This window comes from Pagrus pagrus (genome assembly GCF_965226575.1).
Source record: "Pagrus pagrus genome assembly, chromosome: 12".
Classification (NCBI taxonomy): domain Eukaryota; kingdom Metazoa; phylum Chordata; class Actinopteri; order Spariformes; family Sparidae; genus Pagrus; species Pagrus pagrus.
In genome coordinates, this window is record NC_140196.1 from 17362762 (window position 1) to 17382110 (window position 19349).

The window sequence follows — 19349 nt, forward strand, 5'->3', positions numbered from 1 at the left end:
AATTTTGCACCCTCACAGTTACTGAGTGCAACAACACTGTAGTAAATACAAATCCCAGGTTTCAGACAAGCTAGCTAGCTAACAGCAGCTACAGCTAGCTATAAAAGCGATCATGACGCACAGTGGGACTGACGGACTCCATTGTCCCCATTACAAGACAGTGTGCAGTCACAATGGTTTTGAATCTGTTATTTTAAGGTAACTGTTACTCTAAGGTGACCTTACTGCAATTTTAATGAGCACCATGACCTTCCTTTCAAGAAAAGACCTACAACAAGCTTTTGAGCCAACGCACCTGTCAGTAAGGCTTCCTGTAGTTGTAATTGTTCCCCATAACTTCAGTACCAAAAGAAAGAAACAAAAAAGTATTTTCCTGGAATGTCAGACTGGTTACGAGAGCCCAATAAATGTATGACTTTGTGGTTATTATCGGCAGATACTGGCCTATCACAGATCACATTGATACCCGATATTTGCCAATATGGACATTTTTTGTTTTTAAAGGTTATAAGGCAGAAAAAGATGCTTGAGGTAATTTATAATTATTACAATCCCAGTGAAGTTTACTGTTTCAGAACTTTGATGTCATTTAAGACAATAAATATCCACCTTTGTTCCAGATCTTTGTCTCAAGTTTTTGAGGGATCTTTGCTAAAATTCTGTGAATATCGGCTGATATATCAATATTGGAGCTTTTTACTCTATAAAACAGTATCAATGTTGGCCCCAAAAATACCTTTAATTACCAAAGTATCAGAATGACCAACAGCTCACTTACCTGATAAAAAGACTGAAGTTCTGTGTTTTGGTGCTTCTGTGGTGTCAAGTCAAAAAAGAAAAGAAAACCCTGCATTCAAGTTCTGACGTGAGTTGAGCATGTTGTACTTTATTTCAAATAGTGTTGAAAAAGAAAAAAATAATTTGTGCGCTTAAATGGTTTAGAAACCAGGTGTGAAAATGTTTTTTCTTTCCATATATGCTCCTAACAGTTGACCATTTACCGTTCACCTCAAACACTCCCTGACAGTTTGGTGCTGCAGTTTTGCTTGCATTTTGTCTGATCCACATCTTGTATCGGCTGAAAGGTGGACACCCAAATTCTGTTCTTGTGCACTTTAAACAGGACCTTTTCTTGCGATCTTCTCACCAGCAGATGGGGCTGTCAGATCAGCTGTGACTAGCTCCTGTCCTCACACATGCATACGCAAAACACCAAAGCACACACTCAGAAATCCTCCATTTAGCAAATGCACTGGCTTTATTGAATGTTAAATACCAGACTCCAACAAGCACCTGCACGATGAGCTTGAAAACATACAAATGCGATATTCTTTAATACTCTTGTCTGCTTTTTATTCAATGCACAAAAGTCCAAGTTAAGCTTGATTGTGATTCTTGCATGCTTGTTACAATATAAAACATGATGCTGTGCCTGAGAGCATGAGCGCACACACTGACATTTCCACTTTCTAGCATGGCGGGAACCCTCTCTCAGCTCCTCCAGAGGGGGATGGAAGGAGGGACTTCACATTCAACTAGAAACATGCTCTCAGTCACAGCAGGGGAATGCTTTTTCTCAGTACAGTTATCTGCCCTGGTCTGGCAGTTGGCAGCATATATTGAGGTCAATGCAAGAGAGAGAGAGAGACAATGCGAGTAGGTGCAGCAGAACGTGACAACCAGGCGCTTCATCAGTGTCAAAAAGCAGAAAGAGGTTTCACTGATTGCTTTTAGGGGACATGCATACCACTGGAGTTCAATGATGGAGTTCTGGTGCAGGTGTGAGGGGATGTGGGTGAGTCTCTGTGGAGAGAGAAGGTCTTCACGCGCGGACCTCGTGGACAGCAGAGTTTGGGGTGGGGAGGAGATGGAAAATCAGAAGGTCTCCATCACCTGGCAGATCTGGGCGAACACTTCCTCCGGCGACCTCTCGGCGTCGATCTGCGGACGGAGACACGACGGAGCCTTCAGAAAGCATCAGTGTCTCAACGTGCAATCGAGGACATCAGTCTGCTGCAGTGCTGGCTCACAGCAGACTGATGACCTCCATATCTGCTGTGGCATTTAAACTCTCTGTCTCTCTCACACACACACACACACACACACACACACACACACACACACACACACACTCAGCACCTGATGTGGCATTTAAATGTTCAAACAGCCCAGTTCAACCCCAAACAGAAACTCTTTGATTATCTGCTGACCCTCATGTCAGTGGAAACAGAGTAAAAGGCATCAAACACACAGCGAGTTGGCTCCTGTGTTCACTTCCCATCCTTCTCTACACTGTGTTCCTAAACAATCTGCACATGCACATTCATTAAAGTGTCAAGCAAGATAAAACTTACCATGTGCAGAAGCCTCTTGCCTTCATAATGAGATGCCACCGCCTGGCTGTCGCTGCAGAAGCTCTCAACCCTCCTGTGCGGGACGTCGTCTCTGTCTGAGCCGGGGTGGAAGGTGGAGGTGGAGGTGGATCTGCCACGGCACTGCAGACGACTGGACATGGTGTCGGCCGAGCAGCTCAGCAGGAGCACCGCGCTGGGCTCCCCCACCTGTCACACAGGTAGAGGACGAGCAAAGTCAGCAACAAAGGCTACATCTTCCCTCCTACTGTACGTCACTGTACCGTTGTATCTGCATCCATCAAAAAGTGACATTTTGCCTCCATTTGTTGCTTTTTGTGCAAAGCTTGTAATTGTCATGATGAACACGTCATTTCTGTTTGTCATGAATCCCCATTTTCTACCATTGTGTCCATATTTTTTACTCCTGTATTAGTACATGAGTCATATTTAATTACTGAGCACTGCTGTCTGTCCGCAACTAACAGTTATGTCATTGTCGATGAATCGATTTGTTTCTTGGTTTATGAAATGTCAGAAAATGTCAATCAGGGTCTAAAAATGTCTTGTTTTGTCACATTTAAAGGGGCACTATGTCGTTTTGGAGAAGAAATTAAATCTCAGAATTTTAATATTTACAATATGAATTAGGTAATAACACAAACTCAGAATAAACAAGCTGTCCTCAGAGGAAAATAAAGTCCCAGAACACTGTTTGAAGCTAGAAAGGTGGCAGGGTCCGACACATATAAACAAAGTAAAACAGTATGAAACTGTGTTGTTCTTTAAGGTCAGTTTGTTTATTCAGACATGAAAACAAAGAGAGTTTGTTTAGTTAGTTTGCTTAGGCATCAAAAAAATCAGCCCATGAAGATCTTTCTCTTCTGATTTCTTTCCCCAACCTACACAGTGCACCTTTAGGAAGCTGGAATCAATTTTCTTTTTTTTTTCGTCAACTGATTCATTGTTTATCAAAGTAATTGCAAATTAATTTAACAGTCAACTGATCGGTCAGTCGTTCAGTCAGTCCGGCACTCTGACCTTGGCCTCGTACTCCTCCGCCCGTCTCAGGTCCCTGGGGAAGCCGCTGACCACCACACCTTTCCCGTGCCGCACCGACGACGCCACCGCCTCACACAGCAGCTCCAGAAGTGTGTCCTGGAGATTAAACACACACACACACAGCACGAGCATTAACTATCATATAACTATCATATAAACCTCATTTGATGCCTCATGTTTGAATCAACTCAGATAGCCTTAAAGAGAAGGGATATGCAAGCGTTTATGTGTGAGGCCTGGGGGCTCCTCCAGGGGGCCCTAGAGATTCAGACTGAAAAAGGAAAGTACAATATCAACAGGAATATAAACATTGATTTCTTTTCAGTATTTTACTATCTGAGGGGATATTGTTTATGTTATCTTCTGTTGAATGTGCACAATCCTAAATAAACATGCACGAACAGCTGCAAATGACAGATTTTATCTGTCATAGTAGTCATTTTCATTACTTTTTACTCATCAATCGATTCACTTAAAGGGTATTTGCCTCCAGTGATGTCACTCAGTGGCTAAATTGTATCGTGGGTAATGTAGGCGTCAGGTTTTGAAAAGGAGGAAGAATGTGTGGAATTAAAAAGCTGATATCTCTGGTTCTGCTGTATCAGTTTTGATAATTTGTTTTTAAACTGTCCATAATGAGTCCAAGAGTGCTACAATGTTACAGTGTTGCTTCTCCTGCAGAACCCCCTTGTATTTAATCAAGCATGCAGATATGCATGCACTGATATATGATTATTCATTGTGCATAAATAACTCTCTTACAGTCTGTCCTCATATATGCAAGTGTAGTTACAGATGCCGAATCCAGCAATAACATCGAACTCTAATAAAGGTTAAATGTGTGTGTAATAATTTGCCCTCCCTATTTGTATCAATTAGGGTCGACCAGATATTAGAAACCCTTCTCAGTCCTCATCAGCAGCTCAAACTGCAGCCCCCAAAATGGCCGTAAAGTTAAATCAACACGTCTCTGAAACAGTTTAATCAAAATCGGGACATTAGAACGATCACAGAGGGAGGATTTATAATAGGACTGTTTTATTACACTGCAGCAGCTTTAGCCAACAGCACCTAATAATCTGGCAACTGAGGACAGGAAACACGGGGAGAGACGGAGGAGGGAAACATGTAACATGATTGTTTTAACAAAGCCAAACCGGACGGTGATTGGATATCTATCTGGACAGCTATCCTGTGTGATGTTTTCACAGGTGAGGGTCAAACAGTTGAGCCTGCTAACTCTGCAGGTGGTTACTCCACTCATCTGCTCCAGTGGATGTTTTTAAATTGTCTGACTGAACCCAAAACTAGACATTTTGATTCTGGCTCAGAAACCACTGTCATCAAAGGTCAACTGCAAGATGCTCCGGTCAATAAGCCCCCGACTACCATTGATTTTTGATTGCCTGCGCTCAAGTTAAGTCCTTTACCGACTTTTTAAAGTATTTTCGGTTTATGGTGATCTCAGCCTTCTAAAGAAAAACCCACAGGAGAAGAAGAATAAGGAGGGAAATGATTCCACTTGTTTACACTTTGAGAAGATGCAACCTTGTCAAACGTCAGACCCGCTCTGAACTGCTTATTCATGACCAATCCCTTAACCCGGGCTGAGACCCTGAGCTGCGAGAGATCCATCAAATCATTATGGAGCAGCCACCCACAGGAAAGTAAGCACATGAAATATTAAAGCTTTTTGGCTTCAGCTCAAATTATGAAGGTGAGAGTGAATCCATCCCTCTGTGAACTCTTTTTTTCTGTCAAATGTTTTTTCTTTTTTTAGGAAGATCTTAATCTGAATATGTTATTGCAACAGTCGTGGAGTAAAAAGTAGAATATTTGCTTCGAAAGGAAATGCACATTAGTATTTAACATTAGTAATAAAATGAAAATAGTCGACTGTGACACGTATCCTGCGTAGGTGGCGCGTGACAGAACACCTTCTTTTCTCTAAAAAGGTTAGAGCTAAAAGCCTCATGCAAGGCTGCAGCGCGTCATTTAAAGATTCAGAGTCTCGCCTATTTTTTCCTATTTTTTCACTGAAAAGAGCACACACAACAGGCAAAGGCAGTATTTTTCCTGTGTGCTCTCTTTCTTTCTATCGCTGCCATTCTCTCTCTCTTTCAAAGAGGGTAAAGGAAAATGTCGTCATCTTTATTGTCTGACTGTCTCCCGGAAGTTACTGTAACAGGTGAAAAAATAAAAAGTAGTTGTAACTCGACAAGATATACAACAAAGATCTAGTTGTTTTTAGACATTTTAATGCAGAAACGTTACATATGATATCTTTAAATCAACAGCACAGAAGCGTTTTACAGACGCTCACTGGTGAGCCAGTGAGGTGTGATTTTATATTACTGTATTGTTGTAATGTGTTGGGCTGTAAACCTGCTGGGGTTAACTTCAGTGATCCCAGCAGGGGATTATTCACTCTCTATCACTGTTTCTCTCTCTCCATAACTAACTCTCTCACACATCATAAAAATAAGCAGTGACGATGTTGGCGAACACATGGGACATGACCCCAATGTGCTGTAAGAAGCTTAGGCAGCCGAGCTTTGGCTTTCTCCACTGAGACGACAGGAAGTTATAAATCTGCGCTGGGCGTCTTTATGTCGCCTTTCAAATCTATTCAATGGATCCGTTTTCTTCCAAACCTTGAGTCCAAAATCAGACATTTTCAAAAGCAGAAGGATTTCTCACTCACTTTTAGTGGTATCAAGACAGTCAGATAGTTTGGCTTGAATGGAAGCGAGTTAGTGAGACTCAAACCATTGATATTTCTTTCCAGAAACAGTGTCCCGATTTTTTTAATAATCCAGAGTCAAATCAGCCCTCATAACAAATATGAGTGATCTCATGAATCCAGCTGCCTCACGAGGTACAGTAAGTCATTTTGTGCACACTCACGTTTTTTTTTTTTCAAGACTGCAGTTGAATTGCTAGAGATTGGTGGTCTTGGTAACTTATAGATCAGCTCAGAAAAAGTGTACAGAGAAAGTACATGAGCAACACCCGCTGTCAGAGCCGCATGGCAAAGGCATTAAATCATCTGTGACTTTTATTTACCTTTCCTGCGGACTAAGGAACTGCAACAGTGACAGTTTTCGTATTTTTATTATAGAGAGGATAAAGAAATCCAGCAGAAGCCTCTGGAGGAGTAATACATCACACATTTCTTCTCTGGCTCAAGTTTTTTAGTCCATATAGCAGAAATGTGTTGACACTGTCTCTCCTCGGCTCAGTGTTTGTCTGAACAGGAGAAAGTGTAAATGATTCAAACTGACCTGAAAATGATTGGTGGGCTGGCGGAGTTTCTGGTATATGGTCTTCCTGAAAACCAGCTGATTCAGGTCTCTGGCTGGTTAATCAGTGATTCTCTAACATAAATGTATTTTTTAGAAAGGCTAACTTATTTACCAAAAATCGGGGTGCTGTAGTTTTCAACAAATGTTCCTCAAACAGGAGCTAATAGGGCTTTTGTTGGGGACTATTTTCAGCGGAGGATTAAGACACATTTGGAGCAATAGTGAGTATGTCTGGCAGCAGAATGGTGTGTGTGGGATTGAAAATAATCAACATTGGTCACGTTCATGATATTGAAGGAACGTGTCACCGAGTGCAACAGTGTGGCTCACTGATGTGTTTTTAATGGACAACAGTGGAGCTCTAGGATCGATTCATTACTGGTTTTGGTCTTTTTACAGGATTTGTTGACAGTAAGATAAATATAATATTGCCTAGCTGAAATAATAATTTTGGCTCTGGTGTTTGAAGGCTGCCGTGACTTCCTGAACCTAAGGAACATTGATTAATAAATCCTCCCTGGACAGACCAAAGTCTAAAAATCCAGACAGTAGTTTGCCGGGCGGAGTGAATAAACAGGCAGCCAGAATAAATATTCTTTTTTAAATCCCTTACATGTGGAGTCCAATCAATATTTGTGACTCACTCCGGCCGAAAGACGCTTCGGAGAGCGATGACCAAACAACACACACATACACACCTTTGAACATGTGAAGCAGGGATGTGACAGGTGGCTCTTGTGTTTTGATGTGAAATGTCAGACTCTTACACCGCACAGTTCAATTAAAAAGCTCCCAGACAGCCACAAGTTTCTTACTGAGGATTAATATTCACCAGGAGAAAAATAAATCACTGTTGCAGGCCAGGAAGACGAGTATTTCTAACCTCCACACCCGCCACAGTGCATTTATTGTGTGATTTAAATCCCATTTGGACAAATGCTAATATTATTATTATCATGATGTTTTTTCTTTTGCTAATTCTCTTGTGTGGCCTGTCCTCTTCCAGGTCACCACGGTAGAGTGCAGGCTCAGACACCACTTGGCGATGCCTCGACCTACTCAGTCGTCCTCCTGGATCCACACTCTTTACACAGATTTGATATAATTTATCTGTATCAGATATTCTCTCGAGGGTGTAAGGACAGAGGATGTTCACTGTACACATTGTAAAGCCCACAGAGGCGATGTGGGCACTCTCATGGGCACACAGTTCGCTACAACAGCTCCCTATATATGCCATATTTTTGTTTTTTGTTCATTTGATGCTCCAGCATGTGTTTGTTATGATGTGATTAGATTTCCTACAGAATCTTGATTTGGACTTGGATTGTTTGAAAACTCCGTCTATCAAATCCTCGCCAAGAGTGTTTCCGACTGAAATACCAATGTTAGTATGTCACCTTACCATTTAAGCTCAAAGTGCAGCTGTACAGTCAATAGTCCCGGTGTACATTTTGACCTCCTCTGACACCAGATGAGAAGTCAGAGACCACTCATTAAGAGTTATCCTCGTGGGACTGTGAATGTCTGCAGGTATTCTCACGGGAATCTATTAGTCGTTGAGATAATTGACCGCGGACTCAGAGGCTGATGGTGCCATCCCAGGAGCTACACTGTTACTGTGCTGAAAGTGTGTTATTATGATAATGTATGCTGTACACAGCAGACCCACCCTCAACTGTGTATAGCTGGATGCTAAATCCCATTACATTAATATTAAACTTTACTGTATTTCTGTCCTGATTATACATTCCTAAAGTCTAGAGTCTTACGGCTCCTTCTTGGATGTTTAACCTTCACCGTGCAGAATGATGTATGTGCAGAGCAGAGATTGACACTCGGAGGCTGTTCTCACATTCATTTGCTGAAGCGGGAAGATTTCTCCGTACTCATTAAATCTGAGTTAAAGACCTCTGAGACGTGTGAGCAGGATTTTGCATAAAAACTTCAGTGCAGATACACTGAGGCTGGTGAGAGCCATCTTGTATCTTGTTACATAGGAGTAGATAGTGTTAAGAAATTGTAACAAAATAATTGACCTTTTTTATATTTAGATTTCACATCAAGGACCTCTAACCTCGATAATATTTTGCTTTTAGATGTTTGATTACAGAAATGGCCAAAAACCCATGGCCATAATAGTCATAGATGATGTCATCATCTATGTATGGGATTATAGTGAAAATAAATGATTCCCCTTTTTGCTGGAGAACCCCAAACCCTTCCAAAAACTGAGACAGATAACTGCTGTTAGTGTCTTGAACAGTCTGCTGGACTGAAGTTGACTTTCTGCCCTGATGAATATGTTTATGTCGTCTCAGAAAATGTGTTTTCCTCTGAGAGTATTTGGAGTTGCAGATAGATTTATCTGGTTTACACACTCTGTCAGCAGCCGCTTCCAGCTCCAATACAGGCTCAGACAGCCATGCCAGCTCTGTCTGGTACACTGTGTGCAGATGTGCAATCTCAGTAAAAAGCCATTTTGAGCACTCTTGACTGTATAATAATCAGCCGCAGCCCTCCCTCTTCTATTTGTTTCATTAGGCTCTTGGCAGAAAAACACGTTCTATAGCATATCAGTACTTTCTCAGCATGAGAGCTGCCACGTTGCAGTTTTCAGGATTTGTCTGCCTGCACCTCTTCAGCTGTCTGTCTTTTAATAATAATCTGTAAGATCTTGTTTATGAAGGTATTATTTTGTTGGCTCAGCCTGCTGCACAGTGCTCACTGCTGTCATGCTGCTGATCCAAAAGAGATCACCTGCTAAGCAGACAGTGTGGGTGGTTCTCTGACATCTTTATTGTTTGATTTCACGTTCAAGCCAAATTACAATCACTGCTCATACTTAATATCCCGTTGTATACATTGCAAACAAACCCCCTTGTGAATGCAAGTGTAAAAATACAAGAGAAATGATTGGTGAAATGTACTACTTCTTGAATAAACATGCAAATTTAAAAACTCTCTTCCTTTACTGCAAAACAACTATTGTCATCCTGCAAAAAAAAAATGTCTGAGAAGCACTCAATATATTTTCTTAGTGCTGTAAACCTGATTCCAGCTTGATTTTCCTAAACTGCTGCTGTTCTATGATAAAAAGTCGAGGCAACAAGCCTAACTACAACTCCCAGGGTGCATTTCAGAAGGAAACTTGCCACAACTCAGCCACAGCTGATAAATTCATTTATCAAAATTCAGCAACTGCAACGACGAAGCGTTTTAAAATAACTGCCACTCTGATTGACACTTCAACTATCTTTCTCTATAGCAATGCCAACCAACGCTCATGGGTATTGTAGGATTTAGATCTGTCCACCAAAGTGACAGAAAGACTTTGATTTCCTGCTACGCCTGGTGTATCTGATTCTCAACTAGAGTGTCGAACTCAGAAGTGTTGGGCCGCAGACCAGGCTGCTGCATTTGACGCGTTTGGTGTGTGAATGGGCTGGTGTGTGTGTGTGTGTGTACGGAGGGAAGGGATCAAACAAATGTGAAGACAGAACAGGAGCCATCTTCCTCCTCACAGCTCTCTAAGTGCAGCTGGTTGCATCGTTGATAGCAGAGTTAAAGAAGGACACTGACCTCTGGCAGCTGCTCTCCTCTCTCCAGGACGTCCCGCAGGTGACGCCCTCTGTCACTGTGAGACTGCAGCTCCGAACACAGCAGGTCGCCGAGAGCGACGCGACGCAGGCCGAACCTCTCCTCCATCCGCTCACACTGCAGAGATTTCCCTGAGGCTGGACCACCTGGGAACACGCCCACGTGCACATGTACGCACACACGCACGCACGCACGCACGCACGCACGCACGCACGCACGCACACACACACACACACACACACACACACACACACACACACACACAGGAGAAATCAGTCCATCCTCACAGACAAGTAATCACTAAGACAGCATACAAGTGAGGCGACGATGATGAGGAAGGAAATTGAGAGGTGAGAGAAGAGCATGAAAGAGGGAGGCAAGAGGAAATAGATAGTGTGTGTGTGTATGTGTGTGTGTGTGTGTGTGTGCATGTGTGTGTGTTTGCACATCGCAGGTATAATTTATTGCCAGGGGCTGAGAGGCAGGTTATCACAGTCGAGTACATCTCACACATGTTAGTACTTTTATACTTGTGAGGTCTTTTCATTAATATAACACTGTCCCGAGCACCTCACCCAGACCTAATTAGTAATTATACTGTAATTAGAGTGTAATTAAGTACAGCAGGACTCCAGTTGAAATTTGCGGTATTTGTCCTTTTTCTTTTCTTTTCATGCCACATTATACTTCTATATATAGATATATCTAGATATTGTAGTTTTTACTTTACTACAATTATCTGACAGCTTTAGTTACTAGGTTCTTTGTAAATTAAGATTTTACAGACAAAACTTATGAAGAGCTCAGAAAATATAATGTTTTGTTCTAGATTAAATGACCCAATAATCTTTGTGGAAGTGCCTACAACTACTAATTGTCGGCACTTCCTCACCACTTCTGCGCATCTGCAAAGATTATCCTGTTGAACAAAACATGTAAGTATCATAAACTTGTGTTTTTCACAGAGATTATATTCATCAATAATTTAAAATCCAATTAAAAAATCCCGTAAACTTTTTGTCAAGGGAACCAGGTCGATGCTAACTTCCAGGTTAGCCTACAAAAAAACATCATCCCTACAGCACTCTATGGAAAACAGTAACCACTGGAACAGGTTTTCTAAAACTTCACTCTGTTTCAAGCTCAACAACAACTGAAAGATGTTCGAGTGCTGCTTGAATAGAGGTGGATGAAAATACTGTTAATTTGCCAACATCCATAGTTGAGCAATGAATAAGGAGGGAAATAGTTGACCCTTTCCAATTGAAGACAAAATCTGAAGGACAAATTACACTGCATTTGCAAAATGTGCAATACGGTAAATTAACCTAAACTTAAGTCCAACCTTAACCCTCAAACAGGCCTTTGAACAAGAAGTCCTCACTTTCTAGGTCGAAAAAACTAAATCTCACAAAGTAAAAGAGCAGGCAGCATACACCCAAAACAGACACAAGAACACAGACAGAGCAGGATCGTTTTAATAATGAAGCACCATTTAGTGATTCAGTTTTGGTCGATTTCCTTTAAAGTATTCAAAACTATTTCAGCGGTCTCAGCAGTGTGTCTGCTCCACTGCCGGTCTGTGAGGTCTGTAGGTGTTTTATCGCAGGTTAACTGTATTACATGGCTATGAAGCTGTGTGAAGCACCGGCAGGAAGTCGTGATCTATCATAACCAGCCTTGAGCCCAGTAATAAAACACATGACGCGCTCACATTCATCAGTATTCTCACCGAGTGTACGACCCTCCGACAGCATTCAGAAACAAATATCATTTCTTTTGAGAGCACAGACAGAAATGAGCCAGGCTCGGTCGGGGACGACCGTGACCGCCAGAGAAGGTCCATAAGTAATCGAGGAGAAGGAGCGGTTAAGGATTCATTCATTCAGCACATATTCACCAGACTCAAAATGCTGCACAGCCTCCTCCATGTCTGCTTGTTAGAAGTATTCCTCTGCTGCCTGACACCTTTGTCAGGAAGTAAAATAATGATCCACCACGGCTAAAGCAAAAGCCCAGAGAAGCTTGTTAGTGTAGTTAGTAAGGTCAGACTCTGCTGTCTCAACTGGGTGTGTGGCTAGAGATGGTTTTCTCTCTCTGAAACCATTTGAAATTTAGATCAACCAGCACTGAGAATAAAATCTTCAGACAAGATGATGTGCGTTTTTAAAACTGCTGCTGACACGAGGTCGATGAAAACGGTTAGAATACTTTCCAACCCTGCCAATTTTCTCAGAAGACTCCCATTTTTAATACGTTTTACACTTTTTCCGCTTTAAGTCATCTCGTTTTGGGCGTCTCGTTCTCCTCAGTGAGTGAGAGACGGACAGAGAAATGGAGAGGAGAAAGAATATTTAGACAAATTTCAAAGGGCCTGGAGAGAAGAGTTCCTGTTTCTTATGCAAACTTTTAATGGACAGGGACCGTAAAATCTGCAGCGTTGATGTTTCTATCATGACGTGGAAATGTTAATACGAAACCCTTAATCTAGCTTTATTTATAGCATCTTCAAATTTTCAGAAGCACTTTGAAAACCCAGGTTACAAAGTGCTTCGTTACAAGGAACAACTGCAACGAACTGAATTATGTAGTGCAACTAAAACTGTCGCTGTCTGATGTGGTGAGTACGAACAGTGGCTGAGCTATGACTCATCATCTGGCGGAGAGGTGCACCACATCAAGTGAATCCTGCCTGAACGGCCGTGTTCATGTCACCTCACAGGTTCATTTTTTCGTTCCAGACATGGTGCTGACTTTGAAAACACTGTCTCAAGAGTCCCTGACACAGCATGAAATAAAAAGTTAATGTCCCCTCGACCAACCCCCATCTCCTCATCCAAGCCTGCTCCTCTGCTGCTGCTGATGCTGCTGATCTGTCAGACTCGGCTCTTTTATCCGGTGAAGTAGAGCTCAGAGTCACTCGCTGCTCGTCTACCTGCTCTCTGCAATGTTGATGAGAGGCATCTTAAAGGAATTAAGCAGTAATACGGAAAGAAAAAATAGCAGAGAGTTCATTTCAGAACTCAGGAGTGACGGTGTAAGATCATCGGCTTTAAAGTGGATCAAACTGGAGTCGAATGAAAACACTATACAGTCATTTTGGTTGAAGTAGTGATTGTTGCCCAATCTCCACGATATAATGTTAGCAGTGGACGTTTCTGCAAACAACAGTTACATTCAAGGTTGACATTTGTACCAAACGGGGCATATTACGTTCACATTATATGCTTATCAGCCACCCGTCAGAGGTAGAGGGGAAGTTGGTGACGTTATTACAAGGCTGCAAAACAGGCGAGCACAGTTCGAGTCACACAGCTAGATATTTTTAAGGACACCTGAAGACATTTCCAGACATTTCTGTGTCGTCAAAACCTGGTGTTTTTCATGGGAAGTCAGACTATCTCCACCCGTGAGTGTGACGACCAACTCTTTGAGGCATTGTAGTTCATCATTTATTGTACAGTTTGGTGCAGTTTTTGGAGTTGATGTTGAACTTCCCCACCTGCCTCATAGTGCGTGTTGCCAGCTCTTGTTGACACCTCAGAGTCACATTTCTGCTCTAAAACCGTTTTAATTAAAAGCTGGAAAAGGTGAGTTTTAGGTGGTATCACTTCATGTGGGTTTACCCATCCAAAACCTCCCTGACTGTAATAAGTGTTGGAAAAGTTGGAGCAGTGTTCTGCAGCGGTGCTTCAGAAAAACGAGGTGCTGATGCCCGAGGGAAATGCTAATGTGAGGTTTCCCTGCTGCCTGTGCTTTCAGCCGTTTCTCTTTTCTCTCTGTTCACATCTCTTCATGTTCTCCTCTCAGTGCTCTCCCTCACGTCAGTCCTCCTGCCTCCTCTCTGCAGAAAATTACCATCTTAACCCTTTTAATCAGACTTGCATTTGAATTTTGAAAACCCTGCTGCTGAAGTGAAAAGTAATATCAGTTGTTTTATTGATGTTCTGGATTGATGCAATGACTATTTGGCACTTCAGTGGTTTCTAAAGTGTCAGAAGCAACCACTACAGTTGAGTGTGAAGGGGAAAAAAGCTGGTGTTATTCTGTGTTTTTCCTAATGTGCCATGGGACAATCCCATCAAATATGAATTAGTCCTTTTCTCAGTACTTTCTGACTACCTTACATGGTCTGTTGCTGCCACAGGAGACAAAACTTCTTTGAAACAGCTCAAAAAATGGTAAATGGACTGTATTTATACAGCACTCTTCTAGTCTTAGCAGCTGTTCCAAGCTTAACGACACAAGTCAGTTCAAACATTCATGCACTGGTGGCAGAGGTTACCATGCAAGGCGCCACCTGCTCATCAGGAGCGATTACCATTCACAACCATTCATACACACTCACACACCTGATGATAATAATGAAGAAACATGTAATGCCAACCCAATCTCAAGAATAAATGTGGCAAAGTACGTTTCTGCAAAAACCAAAGATTAGTTAAAACTTTATGTTTCTTTAAGTTCAGTTTTCTATTTCTCTCTTGTCACAACTCTGTGCTTATGCTCCGCTTAGGCACAAAAACAACTTGGTTGTAGTTGGAAAAACATCATGTTTCGGCTTAAAATACCTCTTTTGGTCGCCATAAACACAGCTGATAACTGTCACGAGGTTTCCTCAAAAAATATCCAGTGGTGTCATGTTTACAAATGTTGATACGCAGACTCTAACTGTGGTCACTGGCTTGGCAACCTCTTCACCTCTAACTCCACCACAACCCCCTCCACCTCCTGATATGAAAGGCAGTTAATAAAGATGAAATGTTAAACTTCTGTGGATATGTCATTAGGGTACGTAGCCTATGACACGTTCAAATTTGAATGTATCGGTGGTTTGCAGAACCACTGTGACTGTGGGCTCACATTATATTGACAACGCATTTATGGGTCTCTGCAGAAACCAATGGCCGATGTCCAGACTACAGTTTGTCACTCAAAAATAATTTACTTTGACATCAGTAAAGAACAGCCTCAAAAGTCATCAGCGTCTTCTACTTAGTGAATGTTGGCAGTGGAAAAGGAAACTCTCTTCAAAGCAGAATCAGTCATCTCTTCAGAATCCAGGCCTGAACCAATGCAGCCCTCGCTCGCTGCTATTTCAAAGAGCATTTTTGCATTTTAGCATTTTCCTTTTTGTGTTTATTCTGCTGCCAGAGATAATGAGTTACGTTGGAAACTGACGACAATCATGACAAACCTGAAGTATCTCAATGAGTGGAGGCGAGAGCATTGCCTTGTCTGCAGCCCATTTGCCGTTTAGACTGATTTTTTTTTTTTACATAAAAAGTATTACCTGCTATTTGTGAGGGGAAAAGCATTGTGTAACAGGAATTGATGCATAAATGAAATTACTAGAGAGATTTCTTTTTTTCCACTATGGTTCTGTGCCCTCTTTTCCTTGATTCATTCCTGTCTCCTGCTCCAGCTCCATCGAACACAATCGCCCTGTCACTTTGGCTCTTATGGAGGACAACGCTGTGACAGAGCTGCTCAGACATGGTGGGATGGTTTTGGTTTCTTAAATCTAAGCCTCAACCTACCTGAGTGTCAGTAGAGAAACTAGAAGGTGAGCAAAGTACAGACATCTGCCAATGCTCAACAAGCAGCACGCAAAGTTAGCCACTAGCTGTTGAACATACAGTAGATGAGCATTAGCAGCTAAAGAGACAGAAATGTCCCTCAGGAGTTGAAAAACAGAGCAGGAATAAATCATCGCTGCTTGCATTATCTCCATGTATCATTTTTTTAATGACAGTGTTCTTTCACAAATATAGAATAAAATATAGTGCATAGTGCAACCAGACTATATTTATATAATTGTTTCACTAGCAACCTGCAGGCAGAAAGAGTTAGTGGTGAAAGGTGTAAGATTGATCTGAGGTGATGATTACAGGTAACGGCTACAGTACGTGAAAGCATGAAGATAACAGCTACAGTACATTAGTGAGAGTCAAAAGTTGAAGCAGCCACAACAGCAGAAACTAATGCTCTGTTCAGCTGAGACGTGATCATCTAAACTACCCAAATCACTTTCTGTCATAACATGCTGAAAAGCAGGGTCTCTCTTTACACTCAGGAGACACATTCGAGTGTAGATGACAGTATTATATGTCACTGTCTTGTCTTTTCTGTCTTCTTTCATTTGTGTTTTCTGTGTTTTGTGTTGTCTTTTGTTGTGTTTTCCTCCTCTGTTCCTCCCTAGGCTGCTTTCCCTTCACACCTGCACTGCATCACTGTTGTCGGCCCAGCCGTGTTCCCAGTGTTCTTCCCTATCGGCCTATCAGCTCCTTCCCCTGCTCTCTGGTATCCTCTGCTCATTACCCTCACCTGTGTTTCTCTGCCCGTCTCCACCTGCACCTCATTCCCTCGTTAGTTTAGTTTGTATTCAAGTCCAGTCTTTGTCTTTACCAGCTTTTACTTTACTATTTCCGTATTATGCTAATTTATTCTTCTACTGCACTACAATTCAGAGGGAAATGGTGTACTTTATATTCCACTACATTTATCAAACAGCTTTAGTTACTTATGATTAAACACATGGGCTGGTTGTCCTTGTTATCTCTCAGACTCTTGAGTTAAAATGTCCGAATACCAAAGAGATCCAATGATCTTTGTTTCACAAAAAATCAAGGATTGGAAAAAAGTCCAATGTATTAATAGAAATATGTTTAGCAAAACTTTTTTTTGGGTTCTTTCCTCTCGTATCAATCATCTGACGTCCCCTCAAATATATCTGGTGACCCCTTAAAGGGGCCCAAGCCCGAGGTTGACTTGTACTAGTTGTGGAGTAGTTATGCACCGTGGTATGGGTACTTTGACTTACTGTTAGTTAAAGAGCTGTATTTTTCACTGTGCAGTTGGCATTTTCTTCCATTTATCTGCTCCTGCTGAGAGAAAGCTCCTGATCTAACTCAACGTCTCTTTCTCCAATATTCAGACAGACTATTAATACAGATCAGAAGGGAATTTGTCACGTTGGTTTTTGTACACTAATACACATAACCGTGTCAATGGGTGTACTGATTCAATAATCTTAATGGCCGCATCGTTGCTATTTTTTCCATGGTAGTGAAAAAAAACGTTGGTTCATGGAGACTCAGTGTCTCAGAGCTCTCATTAACCTTTATGTCTCTGTCCTGTCTTCCATTAGCAGACTGAACCACACCGCCTCACAGCATGCTAATTGATCACAAAAACACCCTTAACTCTGCTTCCAGAGGACGGAAGTAACACAGTACATTAACTCATCTGCTGCACCTCAGCACAATGAAGAAGCACATGTGTTTTTGTGTCAATTTACTTTTGTTTTTCACTTTTATTTCACTGCATTTTCATAGCAATTTTTAATGTAAACCTGAAAAACATCTATCTTATCTTTCTAAATTTTAGTGATGCAAGTAACAAATATTTTCATGAGGCTATAACCATCATAATTAGAAACTGCCAGTGGTGAAAACAAAGTGCCAAGTCAGTCACTGGTGAGAATCAACTAATTCAAGTCAGTTATAGAAAATGTAACGTCAGCTCTGTAGTTAGAATAAAGTAAAAATAAAATGATTCACCCATTAGCAGCAGCATGATGAATAAACATACAGTGCTTATGAAAATAAACTTTAATTTTTTTTTTAATTTTCACGATAAAATCTACTAAAAATGTGAGATTTTCAACTGTGATTAAATGTATTTAGACTCCTTAAATACTTGACTTTGTAAGTGAAGTTCTGAATGAGGACCCGTAGTCGTCTTCACTGTTACATCTTGCACCGCAGCTCTTCTCTAGAAATAATAATCAATGTCTTGTTTTCTAGCGATGGACTGCTTTGAGACGAGCTGTGAATTTGTACAAGAAGTTTTACGTCAGAACTTTTTAAATAACTTCATTAAGTTCTTCTTCTGTCGTCTGAAATGAGTGAGACCCTCTGAGAACATATCTCTGTTGTTTCCCTCTCCGGCTACGCTCCTGAACGCAGCTTTTTCATCAGAGCTGCAGTCTGAGTTCAGTTAGCTTGAAACATGCAGAAAAATGTCAGAGAAGCTGATCAACAGATTGGTGGTATTCTGTCTTTTTCTGCTATTCTGTGTGTATGAGGCCAGCCCAGCAGTCAGCAGCTGCTCATTATTATCCAGTCTGTGTGTGCTTTCAACTCCATCTAATGAGAAAGGATCCAGCAGTGCTGAGGAGTGTGTGTGTGTGTGTGTGTGTGTGTGTGTGTGTGTGTGAGAGCTCTCTGTTACATGTACATACCCATTATGAAGATGACCTTTGGTTTCTTCTGTTCTGTACAATAACCTGTCAGGGGAAAGAAAATTGTAGTTTAACATATGGTGAAGATCAACACGTGCAGCATATTGTATTTGCGCGCGCATGTGAGGTATCTGTGCAACAACACATCTGTGCTATGATTTAACTGTGACAGGGTGTTCCTTTTAGTGAGGTTTAAGGAAGGTAGCTTATGTTGAGAAGAGATGTACAAAGTCGTTAATCAGTTCTGTTTGTGCGTCATAGGTTAACTACAGGATGAGGCCCTACAGGATACCGAACTGAGTTTGGTATCTCATGCCAATTGTTTGTATCTGGCTTAACGTATACATTCCCAGATGGGGACCGTGAGAGAGACACTCAGGGCTGCTTTAGGTCGTAAAGTCAAGAAGTGACATCCGCAGAGTTAGGTAACTTATAGAATCAACTCTTCTGTCGCCTATTGGATAGATGAACCTTCAATCTACCAAAATGACCAATTAGAAGAAATAGGTTGGTGTAGGCAAAGGGATCTAAAAAGGTCCGTACAGGCAGCGAAGGTAGAGTGGATACTTGTAGATTTCCTAGATCGAAGGTTAGAGAGGATTTCGGATAGAGCAGAGGGCCAAGCTTTAGACAGAACTTTGTCAGATATTGGGAACACTGGGTGTGGTTTGGACGCAGGCTTGAAATCTGTTTCAATAAAGTATGTTCTATCCATCCACTCAGCTGCCTCCGCAGATTCCTTTATCACCAAACTACACACCGACACCTTTGATGACTACAGCCCAG

The 19349-nt window shown here is 41.6% G+C and overlaps 1 protein-coding gene across 1 annotated transcript in view; it reads right to left on the reverse strand.

Annotated features, from left to right (window-relative positions):
• Nucleotides 1-1234: 1234 nt before the first annotated feature.
• The window catches only part of ak5 (adenylate kinase 5), a 71702-nt gene continuing 53587 nt past the window's right edge, over nt 1235-19349 (reverse strand). The window contains exons 10-14 of the mRNA XM_084370249.1: nt 18564-18608; nt 10301-10464; nt 3393-3509; nt 2355-2561; nt 1235-1941 (exon numbers count right to left, since the gene is read on the reverse strand). Of these exons, the coding sequence (XP_084226375.1) occupies nt 1876-1941; nt 2355-2561; nt 3393-3509; nt 10301-10464; nt 18564-18608 (599 nt within the window). The 3' untranslated portion in view covers nt 1235-1875. The remainder of the gene's footprint in view (nt 1942-2354; nt 2562-3392; nt 3510-10300; nt 10465-18563; nt 18609-19349) is intronic.